This window comes from Homalodisca vitripennis, chromosome X, assembly GCF_021130785.1.
Source record: "Homalodisca vitripennis isolate AUS2020 chromosome X, UT_GWSS_2.1, whole genome shotgun sequence".
Classification (NCBI taxonomy): domain Eukaryota; kingdom Metazoa; phylum Arthropoda; class Insecta; order Hemiptera; family Cicadellidae; genus Homalodisca; species Homalodisca vitripennis.
The window spans coordinates 81,311,862-81,334,760 of NC_060215.1; the positions used below are offsets into that span (position 1 = coordinate 81,311,862).

General features: G+C 31.1%; 1 protein-coding gene across 3 annotated transcripts in view; it reads right to left on the minus strand.

The window, feature by feature from the left end:
- Nucleotides 1–720: 720 nt before the first annotated feature.
- The window catches only part of LOC124369254, a 276,312-nt gene continuing 254,133 nt past the window's right edge, over nucleotides 721–22,899 (minus strand). For 2 of the 3 annotated variants that reach the window (XM_046827147.1, XM_046827148.1), the window contains 3 exons: nucleotides 10,575–10,759; nucleotides 5,176–5,344; nucleotides 721–1,691 (listed from right to left, as the gene is read on the minus strand). In XM_046827147.1, the coding sequence (XP_046683103.1) occupies nucleotides 5,190–5,344; nucleotides 10,575–10,759 (340 nt within the window). In that variant the 3' untranslated portion in view covers nucleotides 721–1,691; nucleotides 5,176–5,189. The remainder of the gene's footprint in view (nucleotides 1,692–5,175; nucleotides 5,345–10,574; nucleotides 10,760–22,899) is intronic. The other variant, XM_046827150.1, reaches the window with a different exon arrangement.

Sequence of the window (22,899 nt, forward strand, 5' to 3'; positions counted from 1 at the left end):
CTACAATATTAGCTCAAATGTTACCCAATTAACGTAGGGTAATATGTAATGGCGCCCAATTAATTTATACGTAATTGGAGTTGCAACATCACAGAAACACGAGAGGGCACAACATCCCCTCAATTTCCCACCGGGGCAGCTCTAGTGTGGCAATACCTGGCAGGGAGAATTACGGTAGTAGACTCATACTCTCAGATTTGGTTTTAATTTAAAATAGTGAAAGCGAAAGATGCTAAGTTTATTTCTTTTCTGTATGCAGACTGATAATATATAAAAATTAAACATTTTAAAATGTCAAAAACTTATAGATTAAAAGGTGCGCTAAAACAATACTATCTCTTAACTAAGAAAACAGATTACTATAAATCCTTATAATTTATAATATCATTACTAGAACTTTTTTGTGTATTTAAAACTCTGCAATTTCATTTCGAAGGTGGCGGAAACCTAAGAGTGTTAGGCAACGTCAAGAGACACCTCCAAGTAAAGGCATTGAAGATGAATGTTACCATAATATATAATATTTTAATCTTAAGAGAACCAAAGTAGCAAGCTTCATTAATAATACTTCCTAAATTTTAATAAGTCAAGTTAAAGAAGTCGTTCCATAAACGTTTGAAGTTGATTGCTACATACTCATCATGTACTACAAAAACAAGAAAGTACAATGTTATAAAGCTTGTTACAGAGGAGAACAGGTAGGGTAAATGAAACAACGAATAAAGAAGATAAATTTTATAATCAAGTATGCAGGTAGAGAGTATCGAATGGTACAATAGGTACACGTCGCCGAACCCAGCGAATATCGGAGATACATGATTATTATAATAAATAAAACTATGGCCTCTACCCCTCGTGCTACCCCTAAGGGCTGGCTCTACACCCTTCTATGGGCCGTGCGAAACTCAAGAAGGAAGACTTTAAAAGGTGAAAATTGGCACGAAACGAACACCTACTAAGCAAAACTACTTGAAAATTGTGCCAGAAATAATGTTACTCACAGGTCAGCTTAGCTTTGAGCTCATATAAGCGATCATAACTCAGCCAACCGAGGAGGTCTTCCCTTAACTTCCTCGGTTGAGCAAACCCCTCAGGGCCAGTGAGGGGGTCGCCTGGAACCGACAACCCCCTCCGCGACCCACCGGATCCGAGAGGAGGTCGCCCTGGAACCTACGACCGCCTCCCAGACCGCCTGGACCCGAGAAGGGATCTTCGTGACAATGATGACCCCCTTTCAGACCCATTCTACATTTTCCCGTGCCTCGAGTCTATCCTACATTACGTCTAGATATTTATTACAATTACGGTGGTAAATGTCAAAAGTGCTTTGATTGAGACTAAGCTTTACAGAGGCACTAAATAAATTTACAGTTTGTTAAAAATACGTAAAAAATTATTCTTAAATGATAGACTTTGTCTAAGCAAATTTTGATCTAAAGATGAGCCTGCTTCGTCTATTCTACTGGACAGAATAAACCCTTGTATTCATTATAGAATAAAGAAAGCTAATCTAGAATCACTACGTCTAGAAATATTTGTGTGATGATTGATAAGTGAGATTGTTAAATTGCTTAAAGTTAGCAGCGTAGAAAAGGCTATTAGAGTCATAGAACAATTCACTGGTCACTATAGAGAAGTCTGGTCCCTGTATATAGACTGTCCACTCACTGCAGGGTCCGTCTAGGCCACCCCTGAAACACAACAACTTCCATGAGTGGTATCAAACATCTCGATTATAAATGTAGAGTGATGTGTTGTAGACTCAGCAACGCAGTACTCTGAAAAAAGCAGAGCATGAACCCATAAAAACATCCTCTAGTCACGCTTACAAGAATTGTGCAATAACGTAAAGTATTTGTACACAACATGTATGAATAATTGAGAATAGGTCAACTTCAAGCATTTAGTACATAAGTACATTTTAAAGTAGAAGACTAACAGATTTATGATCAGCATAAAATATTGGCAATTAAACATGAAGAATCTAAAAATGTTTAAAGCACAGGATTGTATGCATTAGTTAAGTGTAATGTAAATTATAATATAAATTGTAAATTAACAATGTCTTTAGTAAGTGTAGGTATAAGTTTTTTTACGTAACTATTAAAAAGTATCCTAAAAGATGAAACTTTATATATGATACGCTTGACACATTTGATAATTTTTTAATACCTACAGTAGTTTTCTAGTTTTCAGTAAAGTTGTAAATTCTTCAAAATTTAAATGTATAATAACATCAATTTAAACGGTAAATTTAAGTTTCGGTTGAAATGTTAGAGAAAACAAAACATCTTATATCCAAAAGTTGAAGCCATTGAATGAGTATTTATCGATATGTACATATTCTTAAAATATTAGTTAATAAAATCGAGCTTAAAATTTTAAGAAATAGGCAAAAACTCTGGTAAATTTTTAATGTCAAATAGATCAGAAAGAGTTTACATTTTAATGGATCTACATGTCATTTTATTCGCTGCTATAGCAACATGTTCTTTTTTTAAATTTTCATTTAAGAATTTATTTTAGAATATTACAATAAAAAAATGAATAAGCAGTGTAAAAAGTATACCATATAAGTTTAAGAATAATGTTTTGGCAAAATACAAGGTGTTTGCGATATCTTATTGGCAACCTTATGAAATATAATTATTATTTTAGTCAGTTTAACCAGAGCATTTCTAACGATCGTAATATGTCAATTTTTCGCTTTGTTTGGTGCATGTTTGTGTTCGTTCACAATATTAACGGAGATATTTATGAATTGTAATTATTAATGGGTTTTGTCTCAGTAGGAACGCATCTCAGCGTTAATTATCAACATATAGAGTAGGTTTAAAATAAGTGGCTATTTTGGAGAATTGGTGTATATTATTATCATGAAAATGACACTAATGAAATTTCACTCCAGTTTAAGTCAAAAACTTTTTGTTAGGAATGAAAAAGGATATGAGAATTTATTTTTGCTTATTTAGCGCCACATAGAAGATGAAAAATATATGTAAATAATAATTGTTTAAGAACACCAACTTATTTATTTTCAAACAATAGGCTTTTTGACCAGATTTATTTGTCTTGATTTAGGTTTACTAATGACTATTTTTATCAAACCCGGAAATAACATCTTTATCATTCCGTCTTTTCCTCTGCCATTAAAAAAATCCATTGTGATTGTAAGATTTATTGAAAGAAAGAATAGTAAATAAAATGTATAATGTCAATACTTCACAATGTTTATCAAGCAGTATAGGGCCTTGTCATACGTATCCTTTTGCTTACATGGACTAAAAATTAATTAAATTAATAAAATTAATATATTAGAGGTTCGGTGAATTTCAAAAATCTCATAGTTTTATGATATTGCTAAAATATATATCAGAGGAAAAATCTTACTTGAGGTGAAATGTTGTGTATTTTATTTTGAAAATTGCTCGTTTTTTGGAATATAATTTTGCCTTCTCAGATTCCTCATTTCAACCGTATATATTTAAAACATCCAAAAGAAATGTTTTTAATATGAGAAACACGCAAATATTGATATTCACTGAAGTCAGTTCATATATATTATATCACAATCATTATTCTAAAATGTTACACACATTATAGATTGAAAAAATGCGTATGTTTTCTAGTCTAAATTGCATACGTCACAACTGTGGGACATAGATATGTAAATGTAACAGAAACGCTCTTTAATAACTACTGAAATAAATAAGGTAAACATTAAACCATCACTTTCCATATCTTGGACAAAAGGCAGTAAGCAACATAACTTATTTAATAAATATTGTTGTACCCAATTAATTTGTTATGTGTTGATAACATTTTAATAAAGAGAGAAACAGAGTACTGTATACATGGTTAGCAACTTACGGTGATTTAAGAAATTCACATTCAAATAGAAATACATTAAAATTATATTATAAATGGCACACAAGTTAAAACAATATGAATATAAATTACATTTTCTTAAAATTGTATTTCAAATTTATTTAGCTGAAAAGATTAAGTACAGTATTATTTTTATTATCCACTTAAAACTATAAATAAAAAAAGTCTGCAAGTTTGAATAATCCTGTACCTAGGGCATTGATATTTTTCGTGTATTAAATGAATTCATTATCTTCAGTAAATATTTTTATCTTGTATGCTGATCTTTGTATAGGATAATATAGTAGGAATTTTTTAAAGTGATATTATTTGATTAAAATATATTGATTAGTTTTTTTTAGTTGGCTATTGTTGTTCAAGTTAAATTGTGAGACCGTTATGTATCTGATTTAGTAGAGCTTCAAAATAATTATAAATATATTTATTACAATACCTAAAGCAAGTGCAAGGAGCTGCCACTGAAAGCCAACAGCAATGATTTATGCCATAAGATAACAATAAACAAAGATAAGAAAGAGAAAACCAATAAAGAAGCGAGAAAGAGACTAGCAGTTAAATATGCGAAAATAAAAATGCTGCAGTAAGCAATGAGTGAATGGTGATGTCAGAAAATGAATAATACAAGACCTCTTAAAACTTTTGTTGGAACAAGGACGGTCCGAAAATTAATAAAGTGCCATTGTCTTGGCTTTGAGATCTATCTATTACAGGGGCAACATATAATACGAATTTAAAGGAGCGTAAAATAAATTTTCTGAAAATAAAACAGGTGCAGTACTAACATTTGAGCTTCCTACTCTAAATAAGTATGTTGGAATAATAATGCAATTATTCAATTCAGGATTTTACGTAAAACATCCCCATAATGTTATTAGTACAATGCATTGAGGAAATAAAATGTTTCAATATATTTTTAAATTTAAGGTATAAAATTGAGTAAAATATTAGAATAGTTGAAAAAATTCCATTCAAATACATTCATTTGATTCCAATTTGAATTTAAAAATTACGTATAAATATGTCTTTTATTCTGATGTTTAGTACAAATTTTTTCTAAAACAGAGTTTAGAGTACAATTTCCTATTAGATTTCCAATTTTCAGAAACCCAAAAAGTATAAAAAGTATCAAAAATACACCAGCATTACTTAATATTCAACCATTCAAAACAATCTTCTCCACTGTCACGAAAATGATGATCTCTACAACACAAAATCGACTAGAGCTTGATGATATGAACAAGCGAGCAGGTGGCAGTTGGCAGGTGGCATGTGAGCACCTGTCTTTACCTTATCCTGTCAAATTATGCGATAGGCTCCTGATTGTTGGGCACATCGCGATCGGCCACATTGTTCTCGGCCGCATTGGTGTGCGCTACATTGTTGGCAGCCATCTTTGAAGGGGAGCGAGGAGAGCCACCACTGCTACCGCGGGAACCGCATCGCGAAATCCTGGAACCTGGAGAGGCAAGGAACCGTCTTCCAGAACCAGGTACAGAGAGAAGAGTTAGAGAAGAGAGAGACTTATGGCTAACAGAGAGCTACGGGGTACTCTTACACCACCACACGCCTTGTTTATATAATTACAAGAAGGAATTAGGAATGATCCCCTCCACCAATCATAAATAATGTCACGGTATACAGGATTCGACCCATCTCAATGTACCGTTGGTTTTTATTTCGTTAGTTCGTGGTTATTAAACAATATAATCATTGATTATTACATACAGGTACCAGGAGTCATCATATAATCAAGTATACGAGTATGTATGTAATATAATTTAGAATATACCTGATTAATTAAATTCAAGACACTTAGAAGAATTCCAATAAATTGAATTTTTTATTTGATCATAACACAGATTTAGATAAATGTGTAATTGATGGTATGGTGGATTCTCTATTTAGATGCTTAATAGCCGTGAGTAAAGATCTGCTGATGAATAGATAGTCGTATGTTTGAGCACACACACAAAACATTAATTTAATTAATAAACAAAGATGGGGGTTGCAGTTTTCCTGCTTTGAAATATAAATAGAATGGACTGTTAAATATTCAAGACACTATACTTGCGTTGCTGTTTTGTGAATCGTGTTTTCTACAGTCATTTAGATTTCCTCTAAGGATCTAAGCTTGAGTATCCAGTTTCCAGCAATCTTATTCGTGAACAGATTTATTGAATTTATACATTCGACCTCTGTGTGTTGTTTTATTTATTTAAAAAGTAATAGCTAACCATTACTACAAGGGAATTGAGGGCTACCAAATGTATTGTTAATATTCATAAATACGACCCATTTACAATTAATCAACTAGAAGTAAATAATGTGTAATGTAGAAATGTTTTATCTAACTTGCATCATGTGGCGTGTGGAGGCATATAAGAGAGACCCAAAATACATGCAAATTGAAGAAACAGAAGATTAAGTATGTGGAGGTGTTGTGGTGGAAGAATAAAAAGGAAATTATTGTGTAGAAGGTTTTAGTTGCAAGAAAAAGTAATTTACTAAACAAAATATAGACACAATTGTGAAAACTATTTAAAACGCAGAAAATAATTTATTTGTAAAACATTTGCTTATTTATCTTCTCTTTACTTTTAACCATCCACATTACCATATTTTCCAGGTCTTGCTCACGTACATTCATAATTAACACATTTACGTTTTGAAACAGCAGTTTCACTAATTATAGATTTAACGTTGTTTTAACAAGACTAATGTTTAAAACCTTTCTATAAATTTAGCTTTAATTGGTTAAAAGTACAAATGTATGCTTAATTATACTCATTTCCTCACTACCCATATTGCTGTTTCGGTCGTTGTAGCTTTTGACACGATAAAAGTCTAGTGATCATATATAACAACGCATAAGTAAGTCATTAATGTATTATGATAATCTGTGGAATGAAGAGGTTTTAGAAAGAAAAGGTATACCGGTATAATAATAATTATTATAATACAATAGTATGGGATTAACTAGTTGGAGGCATCCATCTTGATGTAGATGTTGATGGAATCACTTGATATAGAAGCAATTCATGCTAACACAAGTATTTGATATTACAGTATGTAATCGTAAAAGTATATAAATAAAGGAATCAATATATATGTGGTCTGAAAAGGCTTGTTGCTTTTACGTTTAACATTATACGTTATATGAAGAGAATAACAGTATTGGTTGTAAACAATTTCACACACACACACACACACACACACACACACACACACACACACACACACACACACACCACACACACACACACACACACACACACACACACACACACACACCACACACACACACACACACACACACACACACACACACACACACACACACACACACACACACACCACACACACACACACACACACACACACACACACACACACACAACACACACACACACACACACACACACACACACACACACACACACACACTTATGTATTTCGATTAAATTCAGGTTAATCAGTTTTTTAAACTTTAATATTTAATCCATAAAATTGAGAGCAAGTATGAAAAATTAAACTTTGTCATAGTTAAATGTAATGTATAATATTGCACGGTTTCCTGTTTTAATATATATTATTAAAACATAATAAAATCATACATTTAATTGATATGTAAACATTTTCCTATTTTTCTTTCTTGAAGTTGTATTGCCTAACCTTTAATCTTTTACCTACTGAAAGTTAAATATAATGACAATATTTAAACTGTTTCATAACATTAATTCAATTATTATATACATGTTAATGATTCATAAACAATTTTATATTGTCCTGAATATTTGTAATATACTCGTGCACCAAAACATTCCCTCTAACTTACGTAATGTGCAGTAGTTAAAGTCCCTAAATACAAGAGTCATTACAAAATAAATACATTTATTTTGATTAAAATTTATACAAATATATTAATGTTAATACTTCAAAACAAAACTTCAACAGTATCATGATAAATCCGAATATTTAAAGTGAGTTCTGTCAGGTTAATTACTACGCCTGTAACAAACAAATGTTTGATTTTATGAAACTCATTTCATATATTTCTGTTTGTGCCAAGAGGAGAAAACTATTACAAAAACAGTAGTAAAGGGAAAAAAGGAAACCTACCTTATGTGTGTGATTGCGTGCGTGCGTGCGTGTGTGTGTGTGTGTATGTGTGTGTGTGTATGCTATCTTCTAATTTCGGATAAGAATTTGGTAACTAAGAACTTTAGATATCACTATAAACTAAATTTCTAGTAGTTTATTCTAGCTTTAGGATAATGGTGTTAGATCACTAATCCTTGGCCCTTTGGCATTCAGGAGCCGTCACGGCTCAGATCCATTGCAGCTGCTCTCATGCTCTGCTCTTCAGTCATATAAATGGTAAGAACGTAGTAGACCTTAACTAACATAGAACATGTATTTTACAAGATGAGTTATATGGACAAGGGTACGTTATGCTCCTGATTTCAAATATCACCTCCCAATAGTTTCGGAAATGAAGTAATAGCTCAAGACGAGGTGTATGAATTCGTGGTTTACCGCTTAATCCAGAGATTAGTTGAGGATAAATGCAAAGGATATTTTCACGAGAGTATCTGTATGACTTACATGGAGCCCTAATGTTATCTTTTAGTGGTTTAAACGGAAATTACAATTTGAAGTATCACGTGTATTGCAGAATGTGACCAATTTACAAAATTTCTGAGATTATTTCTTAGTAATAATTGAAGAAAGAAAAGAAACATGTAAAAAGTTTCGTTTAAATCCGTTCGTTGGTTCTATAACTTTTCAATACGCAAGTATGTAGTTTTATGTTATAATTTATACCTCGACTGAACAAGACGATTAAAACCGTTTCTTAGAAAGTGTAATTTTGTTAGTTATGATAAATATTCACAAAATTTAATAATTTATAATGTTCTAAATTAAAACCAATATCCTGCGATATTCTACAAAGATAATAAAGGCTTCTAAATATATAACGTGGTTAATCCTGGAATAACTCAATTACAGTCTATAACTTTTCAGCTTGTGTAATTGGATTAAGTTCAAGTAAGCGTCTAGTGCAATCAGCAAGAACATAAATATATATTTTCTTATCCTTAAGTAAAAATACAATGGAATCTTAATACTGTATCGAATATTTTGTTGAAGAAGTTATGATATAGGCACTATAGTTATAAGAGAATATGTGAATATTCGCTTGGCAGTAAACGTTTAAGGGGTGCGTCAAGCCCATCTGTGACATGACAAGTAAATAACATTTGTAGCTCCTGAGACACCAAGTTTAGGAGAGAATTATAGAATACTTTATAATATAAACGTGGGTCTCTGACGATTATTTTTCCATCTGTATGTTTTTCCTGATATATCATAAGGAAGTTACAGTGAAATTCAAAGTGAATCTTATTATGACCGAACTTAAATTCAATAAAATTTGTTAGCTGCATAATTCTTCCGTCTCTATTTTAAGATGTTATAGGATAAAAATTTGAAAATATAAGTACAATTGTGCTGATAGGTGTTCAAATTAATGTAACATTTCATGAAGCCCGACGTAGTTCACATTCTTTGTGAGAAACCTGCCTTGAGTCCCACGAGGCATAATCTGGGAAGACTGTGATCAGCCGGTCAAGTGTTATCTTAAGAACAAGGCAGACTAAAGGTGGCTAAAGTGAGTAATTATTCGTCAAAAACTCTCAGAAATGTAAAAGGTGCCTCTCATAGCAGGTATTTGGGGCCCATCTTGTTCATTTTGCACAGCTGAGTTGTAAGAATGTATGAACTAATGTACTTGCGTATGCAAATGAATGGCAGTTGTATTTATCATACAAGCCTAAATCAGTAAGTTTCCCATTTCTGGATTGAAAATCAGTGCCGATCCTAATAGCACACATGAATGGTTGTCAGCCTTGGAACTCGGAAACTAAAGAAAATAAAAACATAAACGGGTTGAGTTAAGCATGAATTTTCGGGAGAGGCAGTAGAAGGATTTAAAACTTGAGCGAGAAAGAGTCAGGTTCAACGTAGTTAGCCCACCAAAAACTAAAAGGCGTGTATCCTGTATTACCCGTATAATAACTATTAATACACTGGTATTGCCTACATATCTTTATACATCTATCTCATTCGCTATGGTGGCGAGTAATTGTCTAACATGCCTTTTTCACACAATAGCATAGCAGCAAGGCAAGAGGCAAGGATAGTTTATAAAACCTATAAAACTTTGTTATTGGATACTATCCTAACCAGTCTCATTAATTAACCTGACCGTGATCTTTACAAACAAGGCAAATATGGACCAATATGTCCTTATTATCTCCTTTACATGTCCAAAAAATGTATTCATATTTAAATATATAAAGATGGTAAAACTGAATTTAAACTGTGCACGTATATTTTTAAACCCTTAGTTTAGTGATGTAATAATTTCCTTTTATGATGGGATACAGCCCCTCATCGAATTGTAAGATAATGATACCTTTCAAACCTAGATATACTTTTTTACGTTTATACAAATTTAAGGCAAGTAATTTGGACGGTATCTTAACGTTACCTGTTTGCCTGAAAGACATTATGTGTCAAATTGCTGTCTAATAAAAATAAAATCTTCTCTGTTTTCCGTTACAAGTGTGTACAGGGTAGATTGAAAGTCGGCAAAGTCTCGATGGTGTTTTGTACTGACTGACCTTGGCTGGCATTGGGCGAAGTGGGTCGCAGGCTCGCCATGCTGGGTTGGCGGCTAGGGGCACGCACACTACCCCTGCTGCCGCGCCGCTGATCCGATGGGTGTTTGTTGTGCTGAAGCAATGACACGTTCATCAGGCGCGGGTTGGGTGTGTTGAAGATCGTGCGGTTCTCCCTCCAGCGAGCCCTGCAAAACATGCGAACTTGTTAACTCTATTTATACACATAAAGTATATATTTCAACATGGCTTGCAGCAGTATAATTAAAGTCTATTTGTATTTTCATGATTATCTATACCCTATATCAAGTTATTATTTATTTAACAGTTGATTTGAATAATTGAAAAAGAAAACAAAACATAACTCGTCATTAATAACAACATTTTTTTCATTCCACACGTCATAAGGTAAAGTTTCATGGAGGTTTTTCATCCTGCTGTGTTTTGACAAGTTTATTAGGTTTTATCCTGTACTAAAGATTTTGCCACTCTCTCTAATTGTCAGAAGTACACAAGATTTGTCGAGAACAGGAAAACACTCTAAAACGAAGCAGCTTTTACTAAAGTACATTATATGTATGAAGTACACTTGAACCAACTTTCCTAGCCAATATCAAGATGATATTGGGAAAAGAAATGAAAAGCTTAATTGTAACATGGTTTTATGCAGAGGTAAATGTAGGTATCAATAGTCCTCTCTCTAACATAGACCCAATACACGTACAGTATAAATGGATCAGATTAGGTTTATACAAATTCAAATATAAAACTGTAACTGATAAAAAAGTATCTTAACTTGTTTTAAAACGGAAGTAATGAGCTTACAAAGTCTGTAAGCGTACAAGAAGAAAATCAACTCGTTTACAGTCAAGGAGAATAAATAACCATTCTCTACTACTAATACGAATTTATCAAGACACCCAAGCATCTACTGGTACTTACATTTGCGTAACTAAGGATGCTAATGTTGACCGGGATTGGTATTACAAACACTGATTAATGTTCAACTGGAAAAATGTTTGGCTACAACGATCTGCAACTTCAGTCTTGTTTATATTGCTTATTTGAATACTACACAAAAACGAAATCCAAAAATAAAGAGCTTAGCATTTTGATAAAGTAACAGATATTGCACTAATAAAATACACATTCAATTGACTATCTAATGGATATGTAAGGATGTTACTGGTATACACAGCCCAAGGCTTGTCTTTAATGAATTCTGTACTAGCACTAAAATCTACTGGATCAGATATGTTTTCTAAATGAGACATGATGAATCACGTTACGTCCACTTTTAAACTGCCATTATTAAAAAGTCATTATTATGTTTGTTCTTGTGTACATGAATACTAATAATATGTCATCAAGTTTTCTGTTTGAAAGCAAGCTTTTCACATTCCATATCAGTAAACGACCATACTCGAAGAGAACATATCTAAGTGGACCATATCTATTATATTTTCTCATCCAACGTTGAACTTCTTTTAATATGTGACTATATCGTGATTGTTGAATACATTCCATAATGAAATCAGAAAATCTGGCAAGCCTCCTGATACTTGGCGTTCTTTGTAGTGAAGAGGGGGTTAGGGGAAGTATCTGTTTTCAAAACTGGAGGGTGTGACGGAGTCTTTGTTACCGGTATTGAATTTGTGGGCGAGCGGCGAGCGGTACGAATGATGGCGGCTACGCATACAATGAAGGAGTTATTTTGAATTACTCGCTAGTGCTATCTACATTGAGAATTAACAAACAATTGTTATTTGAATTGTATCTCATTCTGTTAATGCTAGCAGCAGGGTGCAACGTCTTACTCCTGTGGGCTATATACTTTTCAAATAAAAGATTAAAATAAGCTTTTTCTACAACATATATAATTTACTCATATTTCGTAATAACATGAAAACCTTTCAATAACCAAAAATAAGTAACCGGTGGCTTTAAGTCGTTCTGGTCTCAAAATATATATCATCCAATCCAAGTAGAGGCTAAATTTTTCAAGGAGTATGTATAAAAGGAGTAAATTTTCTTCCTGAAAAAAAAAAACAACAAAATTATAAAATACCTTAGAAATTGTATTTAACCTGTATAAACTGGTTATGTGAAATAATCACTCACACTTACGTGAACATTTATTTTAATAATAAATTATACTGAATAAAGTATTAACAGTCATACGATGTTGCATGTCCAAAATACATTAAAAATCTTTTTAGATTTTACGTCACGTACAAACTGACAATAATTGTAAGAATACTCAAGTTTTATTCATAGAATTTTAGTCTTAGATTCTTCTTAACATAAATATTGGAAGTAGGGAATTGGGACATTTCGAATAATTTTCAGGTGTAAATTTGAAGACATACAAGTTTATAAACAACACATTTTCAGGGACTCATTATTGAAACTGAAAACCCAGCAAAAGTTGTTTCGTTTCTATGGTTATGAAGGTTTTGAGAGATTATTCAAGATAGTAATTAAAAATAAATATATATAAGAAAACTTATATCTAAATTATAAACTAAAATCACAGAAGAACGCTGATATATAAAATGTGTTTTAGAAAATTGATGATACATTAGATTATACATGTATTACAAATTTTGTGTTTTTTCTCTTAATTGGTATTCCTTTATAATGTATAAGGTCAAATATCACATATGAGGCAAACCTTAGAGGACTTAACAGTCCTAATTTCACCTCCAATAACGTCATGTTACTTTTTTTATATGATTGTATTATGTTCATAGAGCCCTAATAATTGTCAAACACTTACTTTTTATATTTATTTGTCTACTACGAGTATACTATGCCTAGTGGCTGTTGTCAAGAGTTAGAAGCAGCTGATATAACTAGTCCGAGTTATAATTGGAATAGTTAAAAAACATATTTACATATTCATATAAAACCTTAAAGTCGCAGATTAAACTAAATTGGAGTCGTTAACGAGTCTGGAGAAGTACAGGATTTATAGCAGCAGCTTTGACGAGGGAGTGTAAGTATTCATAACCAGAGTAATTAGCTAAAACCGATGTAAACTACCCTTTCTAAGAGCGTCGTTTCGTCCTATCATCCTGTTAAGTGTTTTCCGAGAATTAAAGGTGGACTAAAGTTAGAGAGCGGAGTAGAACATGCTGCGCCTTCAGTTCTTCTTTATTTTTTTTCTTGTCGTTTTCCTTGGAAAACCCCTCGATGTAGATAAATGATTAAAGTTAAAGTAGGTTGATGCTTATTTGACATGTTATCATTTCAAAATCCTTAAAACTGGTTACATACTGAAACTAGCTGTTACATTCTGAACTAAACAGTAGGTGACATAACATTTAGAAACATAATTTTTGTACGATAGTAACTAGTAACGAAATTCATACACACAATTTTATACTTACCTAAGAAAATTTCATTAAATCTACTCTCTCCTAGAAACAGTTTACTGAAAAACAATTTTAATCTAAAAGCGAATAAACTAGTATAACTCACTATCTGACAGAATTTAACGTTACTGATGTATTTCCAACTTAAAGATTTAAGTTAATTAAATATATATATATATTTACACTATCTGACAGAATTTAACGTTACTGATGTATTTCCAACTTAAAGATTTAAGTTAATTAAATATATATATATATATATATATATATATATATATATATATATATATATATATATATATTGAAAAAACCTATCTCCACTTGTTATTGGACTTAGTTTAGAGGTCTAATAATACATAATTATCAACTATAAAATAAATTTAAGGTCCTATACTGGATCCTGGAGACATGTCTTGAATGGTGAAAGCACGGTCAGTATACATTACAATTGTAACACATTCTTTTAATATGTAAATGTGGGCAGAAACATAATGGTTTTATTAGATATAAGCAGTAAAATACTTTCTGGTCTAAGTGACTTGTTCACGCCAGGTAGAACCGCATTAATCATTAATTATTAATATATTTTTCAAAATTGACATTATTTAGGTTGAGTGGTAGAGAGGGCTTGATAATTCCATTATTTTACTCACAAAAAATAAAATATTTATGGACCTACAGGGTTTGCATTCAGTTAGACTCCTAATTTTAGATAAAGGCAAGTTACTTCTTCCGAAGTCACGACTTACGTACTGAGTAATGACTGACTATATAAAACCAAAATGATGAAAGAAAAGCCTAAAACATTCCACGAATACTTTAATTCATAAAAATGAGTTTCAAACAAACTATGTGAGTTCTCTCATTGACTATTGTATTTGAAAAATATATAATATAATTTTATAAAACTCAAATCTAGGCTAATAATAAAATTAATCCCGAAGCCATTACTATAAATTCATCTCAGATTTTTACACATTCCACCTAAATACTTATTAATACTATTATTTATTCCAAGAAAGAAACCGTTAACTCCGGCAATTCAGAAACATATTTTATTTGTCTTGTGAAATCAGATCAAAGATGTTTAAGTTTATCCTCATAGATAACTTTCAAATCATATTGAGACACGTCAAATTTTATTTTCTCATTGTAATATAAAATTATTCAACATTACAATTAATTCTAGCCAGTCTCATTTAGTTAAAACGCAATTACTGTTCTCATTGAGTTGTGCTCACAAACCCATTTGTGTGTAACATAATTTACTAATAAAAGGTATTTAATCTAGTATTAAAAGAATTTTGACAGGTACAGTCCTTAACGGTTGCAGGTAGGTAGGCCTAAATAATCAATTTTGGAATTTACTTAATTTGTTGTGGGGAACTACAACACTGGATATACGACGGTTAGGATTGTTATGATAGCTGAAAATATTTAATATTCGCTAGAGTATGCAATGATATAGAGCAAATAAAGAGAGATGATACATTTAATAGCTTCTCATGGACAAAGCCTCTCTGCAGACCACATTCCCTCTTAAACAACAAATCAGATGAACATCCGTCTTCTGCATTACAAGAACTCGGTTTATTGAAGTCAGTGATGCAGTTCCCCAAAAGATATTAAAGATAGAAAGTAGCCATATAAAACAATTTATGAAAGTCGGAAAGCGTACACAAATTCACGGAGGTTAATATCAATTATGTCAATGTGAATAGACCAATTTGTATATTAAGGCCCGGGAAAGAAACGGGATATTTTCAAGAACATCATAAATTACATAAATGATTTAAGAATAACTTAACTTCTGTATAATTTATCCATTTCTTTCATATACAGCTTTATATTATTACAAGTTATCCGAAGACGAGAGGGTATGTTAGACATTTCTCTTTTACACACATTTATAAAATAAGATTTATCATAGTAACCAAAAAATAAAATATTATAGTTAACAATGAATATTATCATCAGAATATACATAATATAATTTTAGTGACAGATAATCCCACTTATGACAATCGATAATACGATAATATTTTAAAGTCTAGAAATGTTTTTACTCAATATTTCTCATCTTACTTGAATATCCATTAAATTATGGTAAGATATATCTAGCACAGCAACTGACCGCAAAAATTATTAACCTCAGGAATATCATTAAAAGTAACAAATCCAGCAAGTATTAAGTGTAGGAGAATGATAAGTAGAATTTAATGGCAATAATTTTAATTTAAAATAACGCTTATGATTGAACAAGTGCGTTATGTCCTGAAATAAATCCATATTAATCAGTTTGGACTAATCATTACAAACCCCCACTTTGGTATTTATCTGAGATACGTACACATTGATATTAAAACTATTATGGTTTAGTGTGTGACATAAAAGTACTATTGTTGTAAATAGTTAGTGATATTAACTCCCAGTTTTAATAAATAAATATTTGATATAACTATTGATAAGATTTGTTATGAATGTTTCAATAGCTTTTCGTCTGTTTTCCATATATATATGTTTGTTGTTTGCTTAACAGTTCACAGCTCGGTTATGTTTGATGGCAGATAGTGAATATACTCCAATTTTACGATTCACAAACGTCTCTGCAGATGTAATAAAGTTAGGTTTCTTGTTATTGTAATCGTACAAAAGTACTGCGCCGCACAGTTGTTTGCCCCCTGCACGAAGTAGTGCCAAGTTATTGAACTCAGGGCCTTTCATTTATTGCTCTTGGCACGATAGCTCACTTTAAAACATTAAAGTACTGTCAAAGAATTTTAGTGCAAGTTTTAGAGGTAGTTTCAGGTAAAAGTAAGGAAAGTAAAATATATGTTACTCATGTTTAATTGGTTTTGAGCTGTCCCTTACGTATTGTATGTACATTTAAGTATTGATTTTGGAAGTATGTGTTTGTTTGTTTTAAGACTAATTTTAGTCCATACAGTCTCAAACAAACATAAATAAGTTAGTGTACTGTTTCCTAAAAGAAACACGTCGAAAGTGTCATCCATGTATCTCCACGAAATTTTCGGTTTGAACTGAATTGATAGCCGGGGTGATTTTATAATAATTTGTAATAATAATAATGATGATAATATTTTCTAGGTATTTATAATAATAATGAATAAATGAGGCCCTATTACATTTCTATCATCATGACATCAAAATTTAATGTGTAGTCAAAAATAGTTGCAGTTTTATGAGTGCATATTTCTGACACTCCTATGATTACGGTACAGTTCAATTAAGTTCACTCATATAATGTTTGATCGTTTTAACCGAAAATCAACAATTTTAATTGTGGTCCGTTGTCAAAATTGACTCTGACGAGTTAATTGCCATATATTGATATGTGCTTGCTTGCTCTTGTAATAAGTTGTCGACACCTGGATATTAGAAAGATTCTAATTATTTAGACAGTGTATTTTGTTACATGTAATTCTGATGTTGCCAGAAATCTATGATTCTGAAAGTTTGGAATTTTCCAGTTAGTTTTGAAGCTCTTGGAAGTGTATGTTGAATAAGTTACGAGTGTATTCAAAACTAATCGTATTAAAATTTATCATTTAAAATACATACGAGTACCTTTGCCTTAATGTTGACTGAATGATCAACAGCGCTGTGTTTCAAAATTTTCATTTACAATACTTTTTAAAATAATGTATTTCTCAGACTATTATTGCAAACGAGGTTTCAATTTTACATGTTACAGAACAATGCAATGCGTATATAAGTTTATAGCAAGCAGAAGTTAAGAGAATTTAATGTGTGAATATGAAACACCAACTAATAAAGCAACTTCTTGCTTTTTACTGAAATCCAAGATTTATTGGTAAAAGAAGATTTAAAAATAACAATAATTTAAGGATCTATTCAGACACTCATAATTTACTAATATGTTTGTCTAAAGAGCCAAAATGTTAGTTCTTATATAGTTTTTGTTTGCTTTTCATATATTTATATATGTAATTTAATTTAAAAGTTTGTTTATTAAATTCAGCTTAGGTAATTAAATAAGAATAAAGAGGTTGGAAATAATAATCATAAAAAACTTTAAAGTAAAGTTTAAAAGGAGTCATTATAAAAAAGATAATAAGTTGGCTGGTATTATATAATGTATCCTAATCGTATCCTGTTTTGCGTATAATTGTATACTAAATTGTAAGAAAATATGGAGCAAAGCCAAAAGCTTCCTTCTGCAAAAATAAATCTGGGCAGTCACTTTCATTGTGATAAACATCTATCCCTCCTTCCCATCCAGCTATCGTCCGCATTTGTGTTTGCGCTGAGAGTCTCTGGTAATGTAATATACTTTATTATAGACAAAGACTGTCAAACAAATTCTCATGTGTTTTGAAACGAAACTTATTGTGGAATAAGTTTTACAGAGATAGTTAAATAAAAAAAATTAAAATCCTTTAAGAATCTTACAAAAGATTCTTATGTCTGTATTTACTTATGTATTATTTATATTTTCCTTTTTATACTTGCATTTTTAAATCGTTGATATGTTTTATCCAGATTTATTATTGTTGTATTTCATAGGATTACTACTGTTATTGGTATTCAAAAAATTATATTACACGATGTTGAAGTGTTGTAGAATATAATTAATGATCGTTGTTTGTTTTTTGATTTTACTACAAATTGTTATACATGCTGTTTTTTGTTTCTTTTTTAATTAGCTTTACAGTTTTTGCAGTATAGCTTAACTGTATCTTGGTATGTTTGTCTTACTTAGATTTGGACTATATAGCGTTTTTTAGTTATACAAAGTGCCAATACTCATCATGTAAACACTGTATTTTAAGCTTATTTTGTAAATGGGTTACCATTGAAATGAATAAATAAATAAACAAATCTTGGCTGCTTCGCTATACTGGCTAGATCATAAATAAGAGATTAAATTTAGTGGAACAGGGAGTAAATTCTATAGCTGAACCATGATAACTGGATTTGTTGTAGGTTGGAAGTAAAAGATAGGAGTAAGTAAAAGAAAGTAAGATAGGATAAAGTATCTGGAAATAGATTTTTTTGTTAAGGATAGGCCGATATCTTTTAAGCGTTATTCTGCGTCATTTAATATACGTAATTTAATACGCTATTAGCCGAAAACATTAAATTTTCTGTGACATACTACCGAGATTTAGAGTTCGGGTATATTGTGTATCACGTAAGAATATTATTATGATTAATGTATATATGATACGTAGGTTGTACATGATGTCAATTTATCAGTGAAATGTGTGTCTTTAAATTACAGAGTATTCAGACGAGAGTGTCAATAACGTCTGTGGCTGATTGTATTCATGATTTCAAACACAAAATGCCCTGTAAACATAGTTTGAGAAGTGATTAATTTAACCGCTAGTGGCCATTTTGTACCTTTTATAACAAAATTATTATCTCAAAAAATAGAAAACTACAGATACCAAGCATGGCACACAGGTTATGGACAAATAAGAGGAAACTTATAATTGTGTTATTTCTTGTAATATTAACGAAATTGAGATTTTTGAAAGTCTTTAAAGTCAAATAACGAGGAAACCCGTCTAGTTTTGAAAAATACTCAATATAACAACTATTTTTTGGGGATTTTATACCTATTTATACGGTACCATTCTCAATAAAATCTGTGAATGCATAAGCCAGCGCGACCAATTTAGAGTATACTTTTGCACAAGTCGGGAGCAACAAACAATTGATGGCTCTCAACTGTGACTTTTTTTGCTCTCGGTATGTGCAAGCGTAAGAAAATAAATATAAACAATGTTTATGTGATTTACTTAAATATTAACAAGTCTGTTGAAACATTTTAAAGTCAAATAACGTAACACAACTAGCTTAGGTGAAAAAAATTTAAAAGGTACTTAGTATTTTGAAATGTGTATTAAAATTCCAACGGTACTTTGTTCAACGAAATATTTCAACGCATAAGCGAACAAGACCAATTCAAAGGTATGATTAAAAAACCGGGAGCAACAAACTGTATTATCAGTTAAGAAGCATCAGCTGTTTTGTTTAAGTTAAAAAAATTCCAAGATAATAATTGCTTTTTCATTGTAATTCCAATTCCAGCTGTTAACTTTCAACGAATCTGTCAATGCAAAAGCGAGCTAGAGCACTTTACAGGTACGCTTGCACAAGGCGGGAGCAAGAAGCATATCAAAACTGTTGATGTCTCTCTAGTGGTTGTAATGATTCCTGATATATGTTTACAAAAGATGTTTTGTTTGGAATTACGAGTACTATTAGCCACATGAGTTTGTTAAACCCTTTTCTGAACACACTGTACAGTGTGATCATTAACTTAGTATAGAACCTTGCATGCTACCTTACAAAGACACATTTTATTTGGATGTCCAGAGTGTTACTCTACCTCTTGAAAATAAGATTATATAAAAAATAATATTAAACGCAAAATCCAATCAATCTTTCATAATTTCACGGTCAATGTCTTTGAAAAATCAAAGAGAGTGGACACCATGAATATTATGTTTTTTACATATCTATTTATTATATAATCTCATCTATGAGCTGTCCGAACGGTACGTTTTGATTCTTAAAGTGAACTGAAATATGAAAGGTATAAAAACAGCGTTGAAATGAAAAAAAATCTGGCAACTTTCTATTCTTCTCCTTAGAAAGTGACGGCTAATTGCCTCTGAGATAAATAAGCATCCATCTTATGACACAAAAGTTGTTCCTGCCCCTTTCTCCGCCTCATCTCATCTTCCTCTTCCTTTTCATTGTGAACTGGTGTATAACTAGACAATGTTCATTCATATTACTTTATCGAAGACTAAGTTTATTCTTTCTTTGTTCCTATCACATTCAAATTACGGACATTCCTTCAATATAATTGTTAGGTAGTGGTATAACTGATAAAAATAGATAACTGATATTATAGATAGACAAAACGCTAATTCTAAGAGAAATAAAAAATTGTTACCTCTGTTATTTGCACTTAAAAATATAGTGCAATCAAAATAAAAATAAATATTATTTTATGTTGTCCGTTGTCTATTAATCATTCCAGTATCTTACCTTCCAAGTTCATCGCTAGTTCACGCCCATTGTGATTATAGGTGACTAGGCCTTAGTGGGTGCAATAATAGGATAATGCCTGATCCCCCCTTCAACATTTCGAAGGATGTGCGCCCATAATGAGCTATCAGGCACTTAAGGTGTTGCAATCAATATTTTGATTAGGAACATTTTTACATAGTTTGATATCAGTCCGTTCAAATACATTTCCTAGAGACAAGAAAAATAGAAAAATTTCATTACACGAGCATTTTAGCGGCATATTTTAATTAGGGCTGAAAGAAAATAGTTGGAGATTACCCTATAGATATTAGTATGTATATGGTTACTAAAACGAATTATGATTTAACTTTTCTTAAACATATAATTTTTTAAGAAACATTAAATTTTTAAATATTAATCATTACAATCTTTCTAAGGTGTAATTCATGTACGTGCTGTAATGAAATTGCATTTTTATTTTCAGCATTTTTAATTTGTCCCTATTTGGAAAAGAATGTCTTAACTTTTCTACTTTAAACGGTTGTTTGTCATTCCTTTAACAAGTTTTGTTTGTGTTATTTGTCTCCAGGGCAGGAATCTTAAAGGGATATGACTATACAATAAAAAAAGCCAACCAACACTGACTGCATTAACTTCATTTGACTACAGTCAATCCAGGAAACAGCATTCAAATCTGATGTCAAATATTGGGATAAAAACGTAAAATTATTGTTGTGTAAAAATCATTATTGTGTGTTTATTGAGGCAAACTATTGTTAAGTGGGCATAGTCGTACTATTTACTATCTGTTACTACTCACTCGTAATTTATTTACATTATTTTGTGTGTGGAATATAGTAAAGTAAATCAATGTTGTTATGTGGACGGATCATACGTAACTAACATAAAATATTTTGCATTTTTATTTATTGTGAATAGTTATAGCCTTTAAGTTGTTATAATTGTAAAATAACAAACAATATACCTACAACTTAATATTGGTATGATAATGAGTTATTTGGTATAACAAGCGTATTAATCACTCGTTGTCGTAAAGTTTCAAAATATTTAAAAAGTCTAATAAATATAGTCATGTTACTAGAATTTAACGTTGAAATTCTGGTGTTTTATACTTAATCTCTTTTAGTGTTTCTGGGAATATGCATATGAAAAGCTCATTCGCTGCGAGATACACACACGCCAAACTGTACCTGTGTTGCTTATAAACATGTGTTGTCCTTAACTTCACAGAGTAGAATTTTAATCATGGTCGTATTAGATATTTTTAGAGGAAACTTTTGTTGAACTATAAACTATATTTCTAATGATTTTTAATCACACATTTTACTTAATGAAAAAAATAATCGCATGCGTTGGAGTACGTTTTATATAATTTTCTTCAAAAATTAAGGAGCATAATATGAAGCATTTATTCTTTTGAAATGTGTACATTTCTATAGAACCATCAAGGGAGGTAGTTCAAAATGGTAAAATGCTTTAGGTATATTTGTTTGTAGCAGGCAGTTTGAAAGCAGACTGATTGAGAAATAATGAAATCACAATTACATTTTTGTAAAAAGCGTTTTAACTTGAAATCTCATTTAGGTTTATATTTAAAACTGTACTTTAATAAAGGTACCGTTATCTTGTAACAAAATTTTATTAGTTAATTTAAGTAAAACGTCTGATGTTCTTTAAATTATTGAATTCGAAGTGTGTGTAAACGTTTGTGAATATGGGGAAAAACTAAACCGTTTCAAGGTTTTCAAAGAAACTAACAAATCACTGTGTTAGATACCTGAAGTGTTTTCCTATCATAAACTTTTTTCTTTTTCTAAATAAGAAAACATGAATTGAGGGGCTTTATAAAAGCCCAAAGAAAAAAAAACCTATATCTGATGTTACACATTTTAATAACA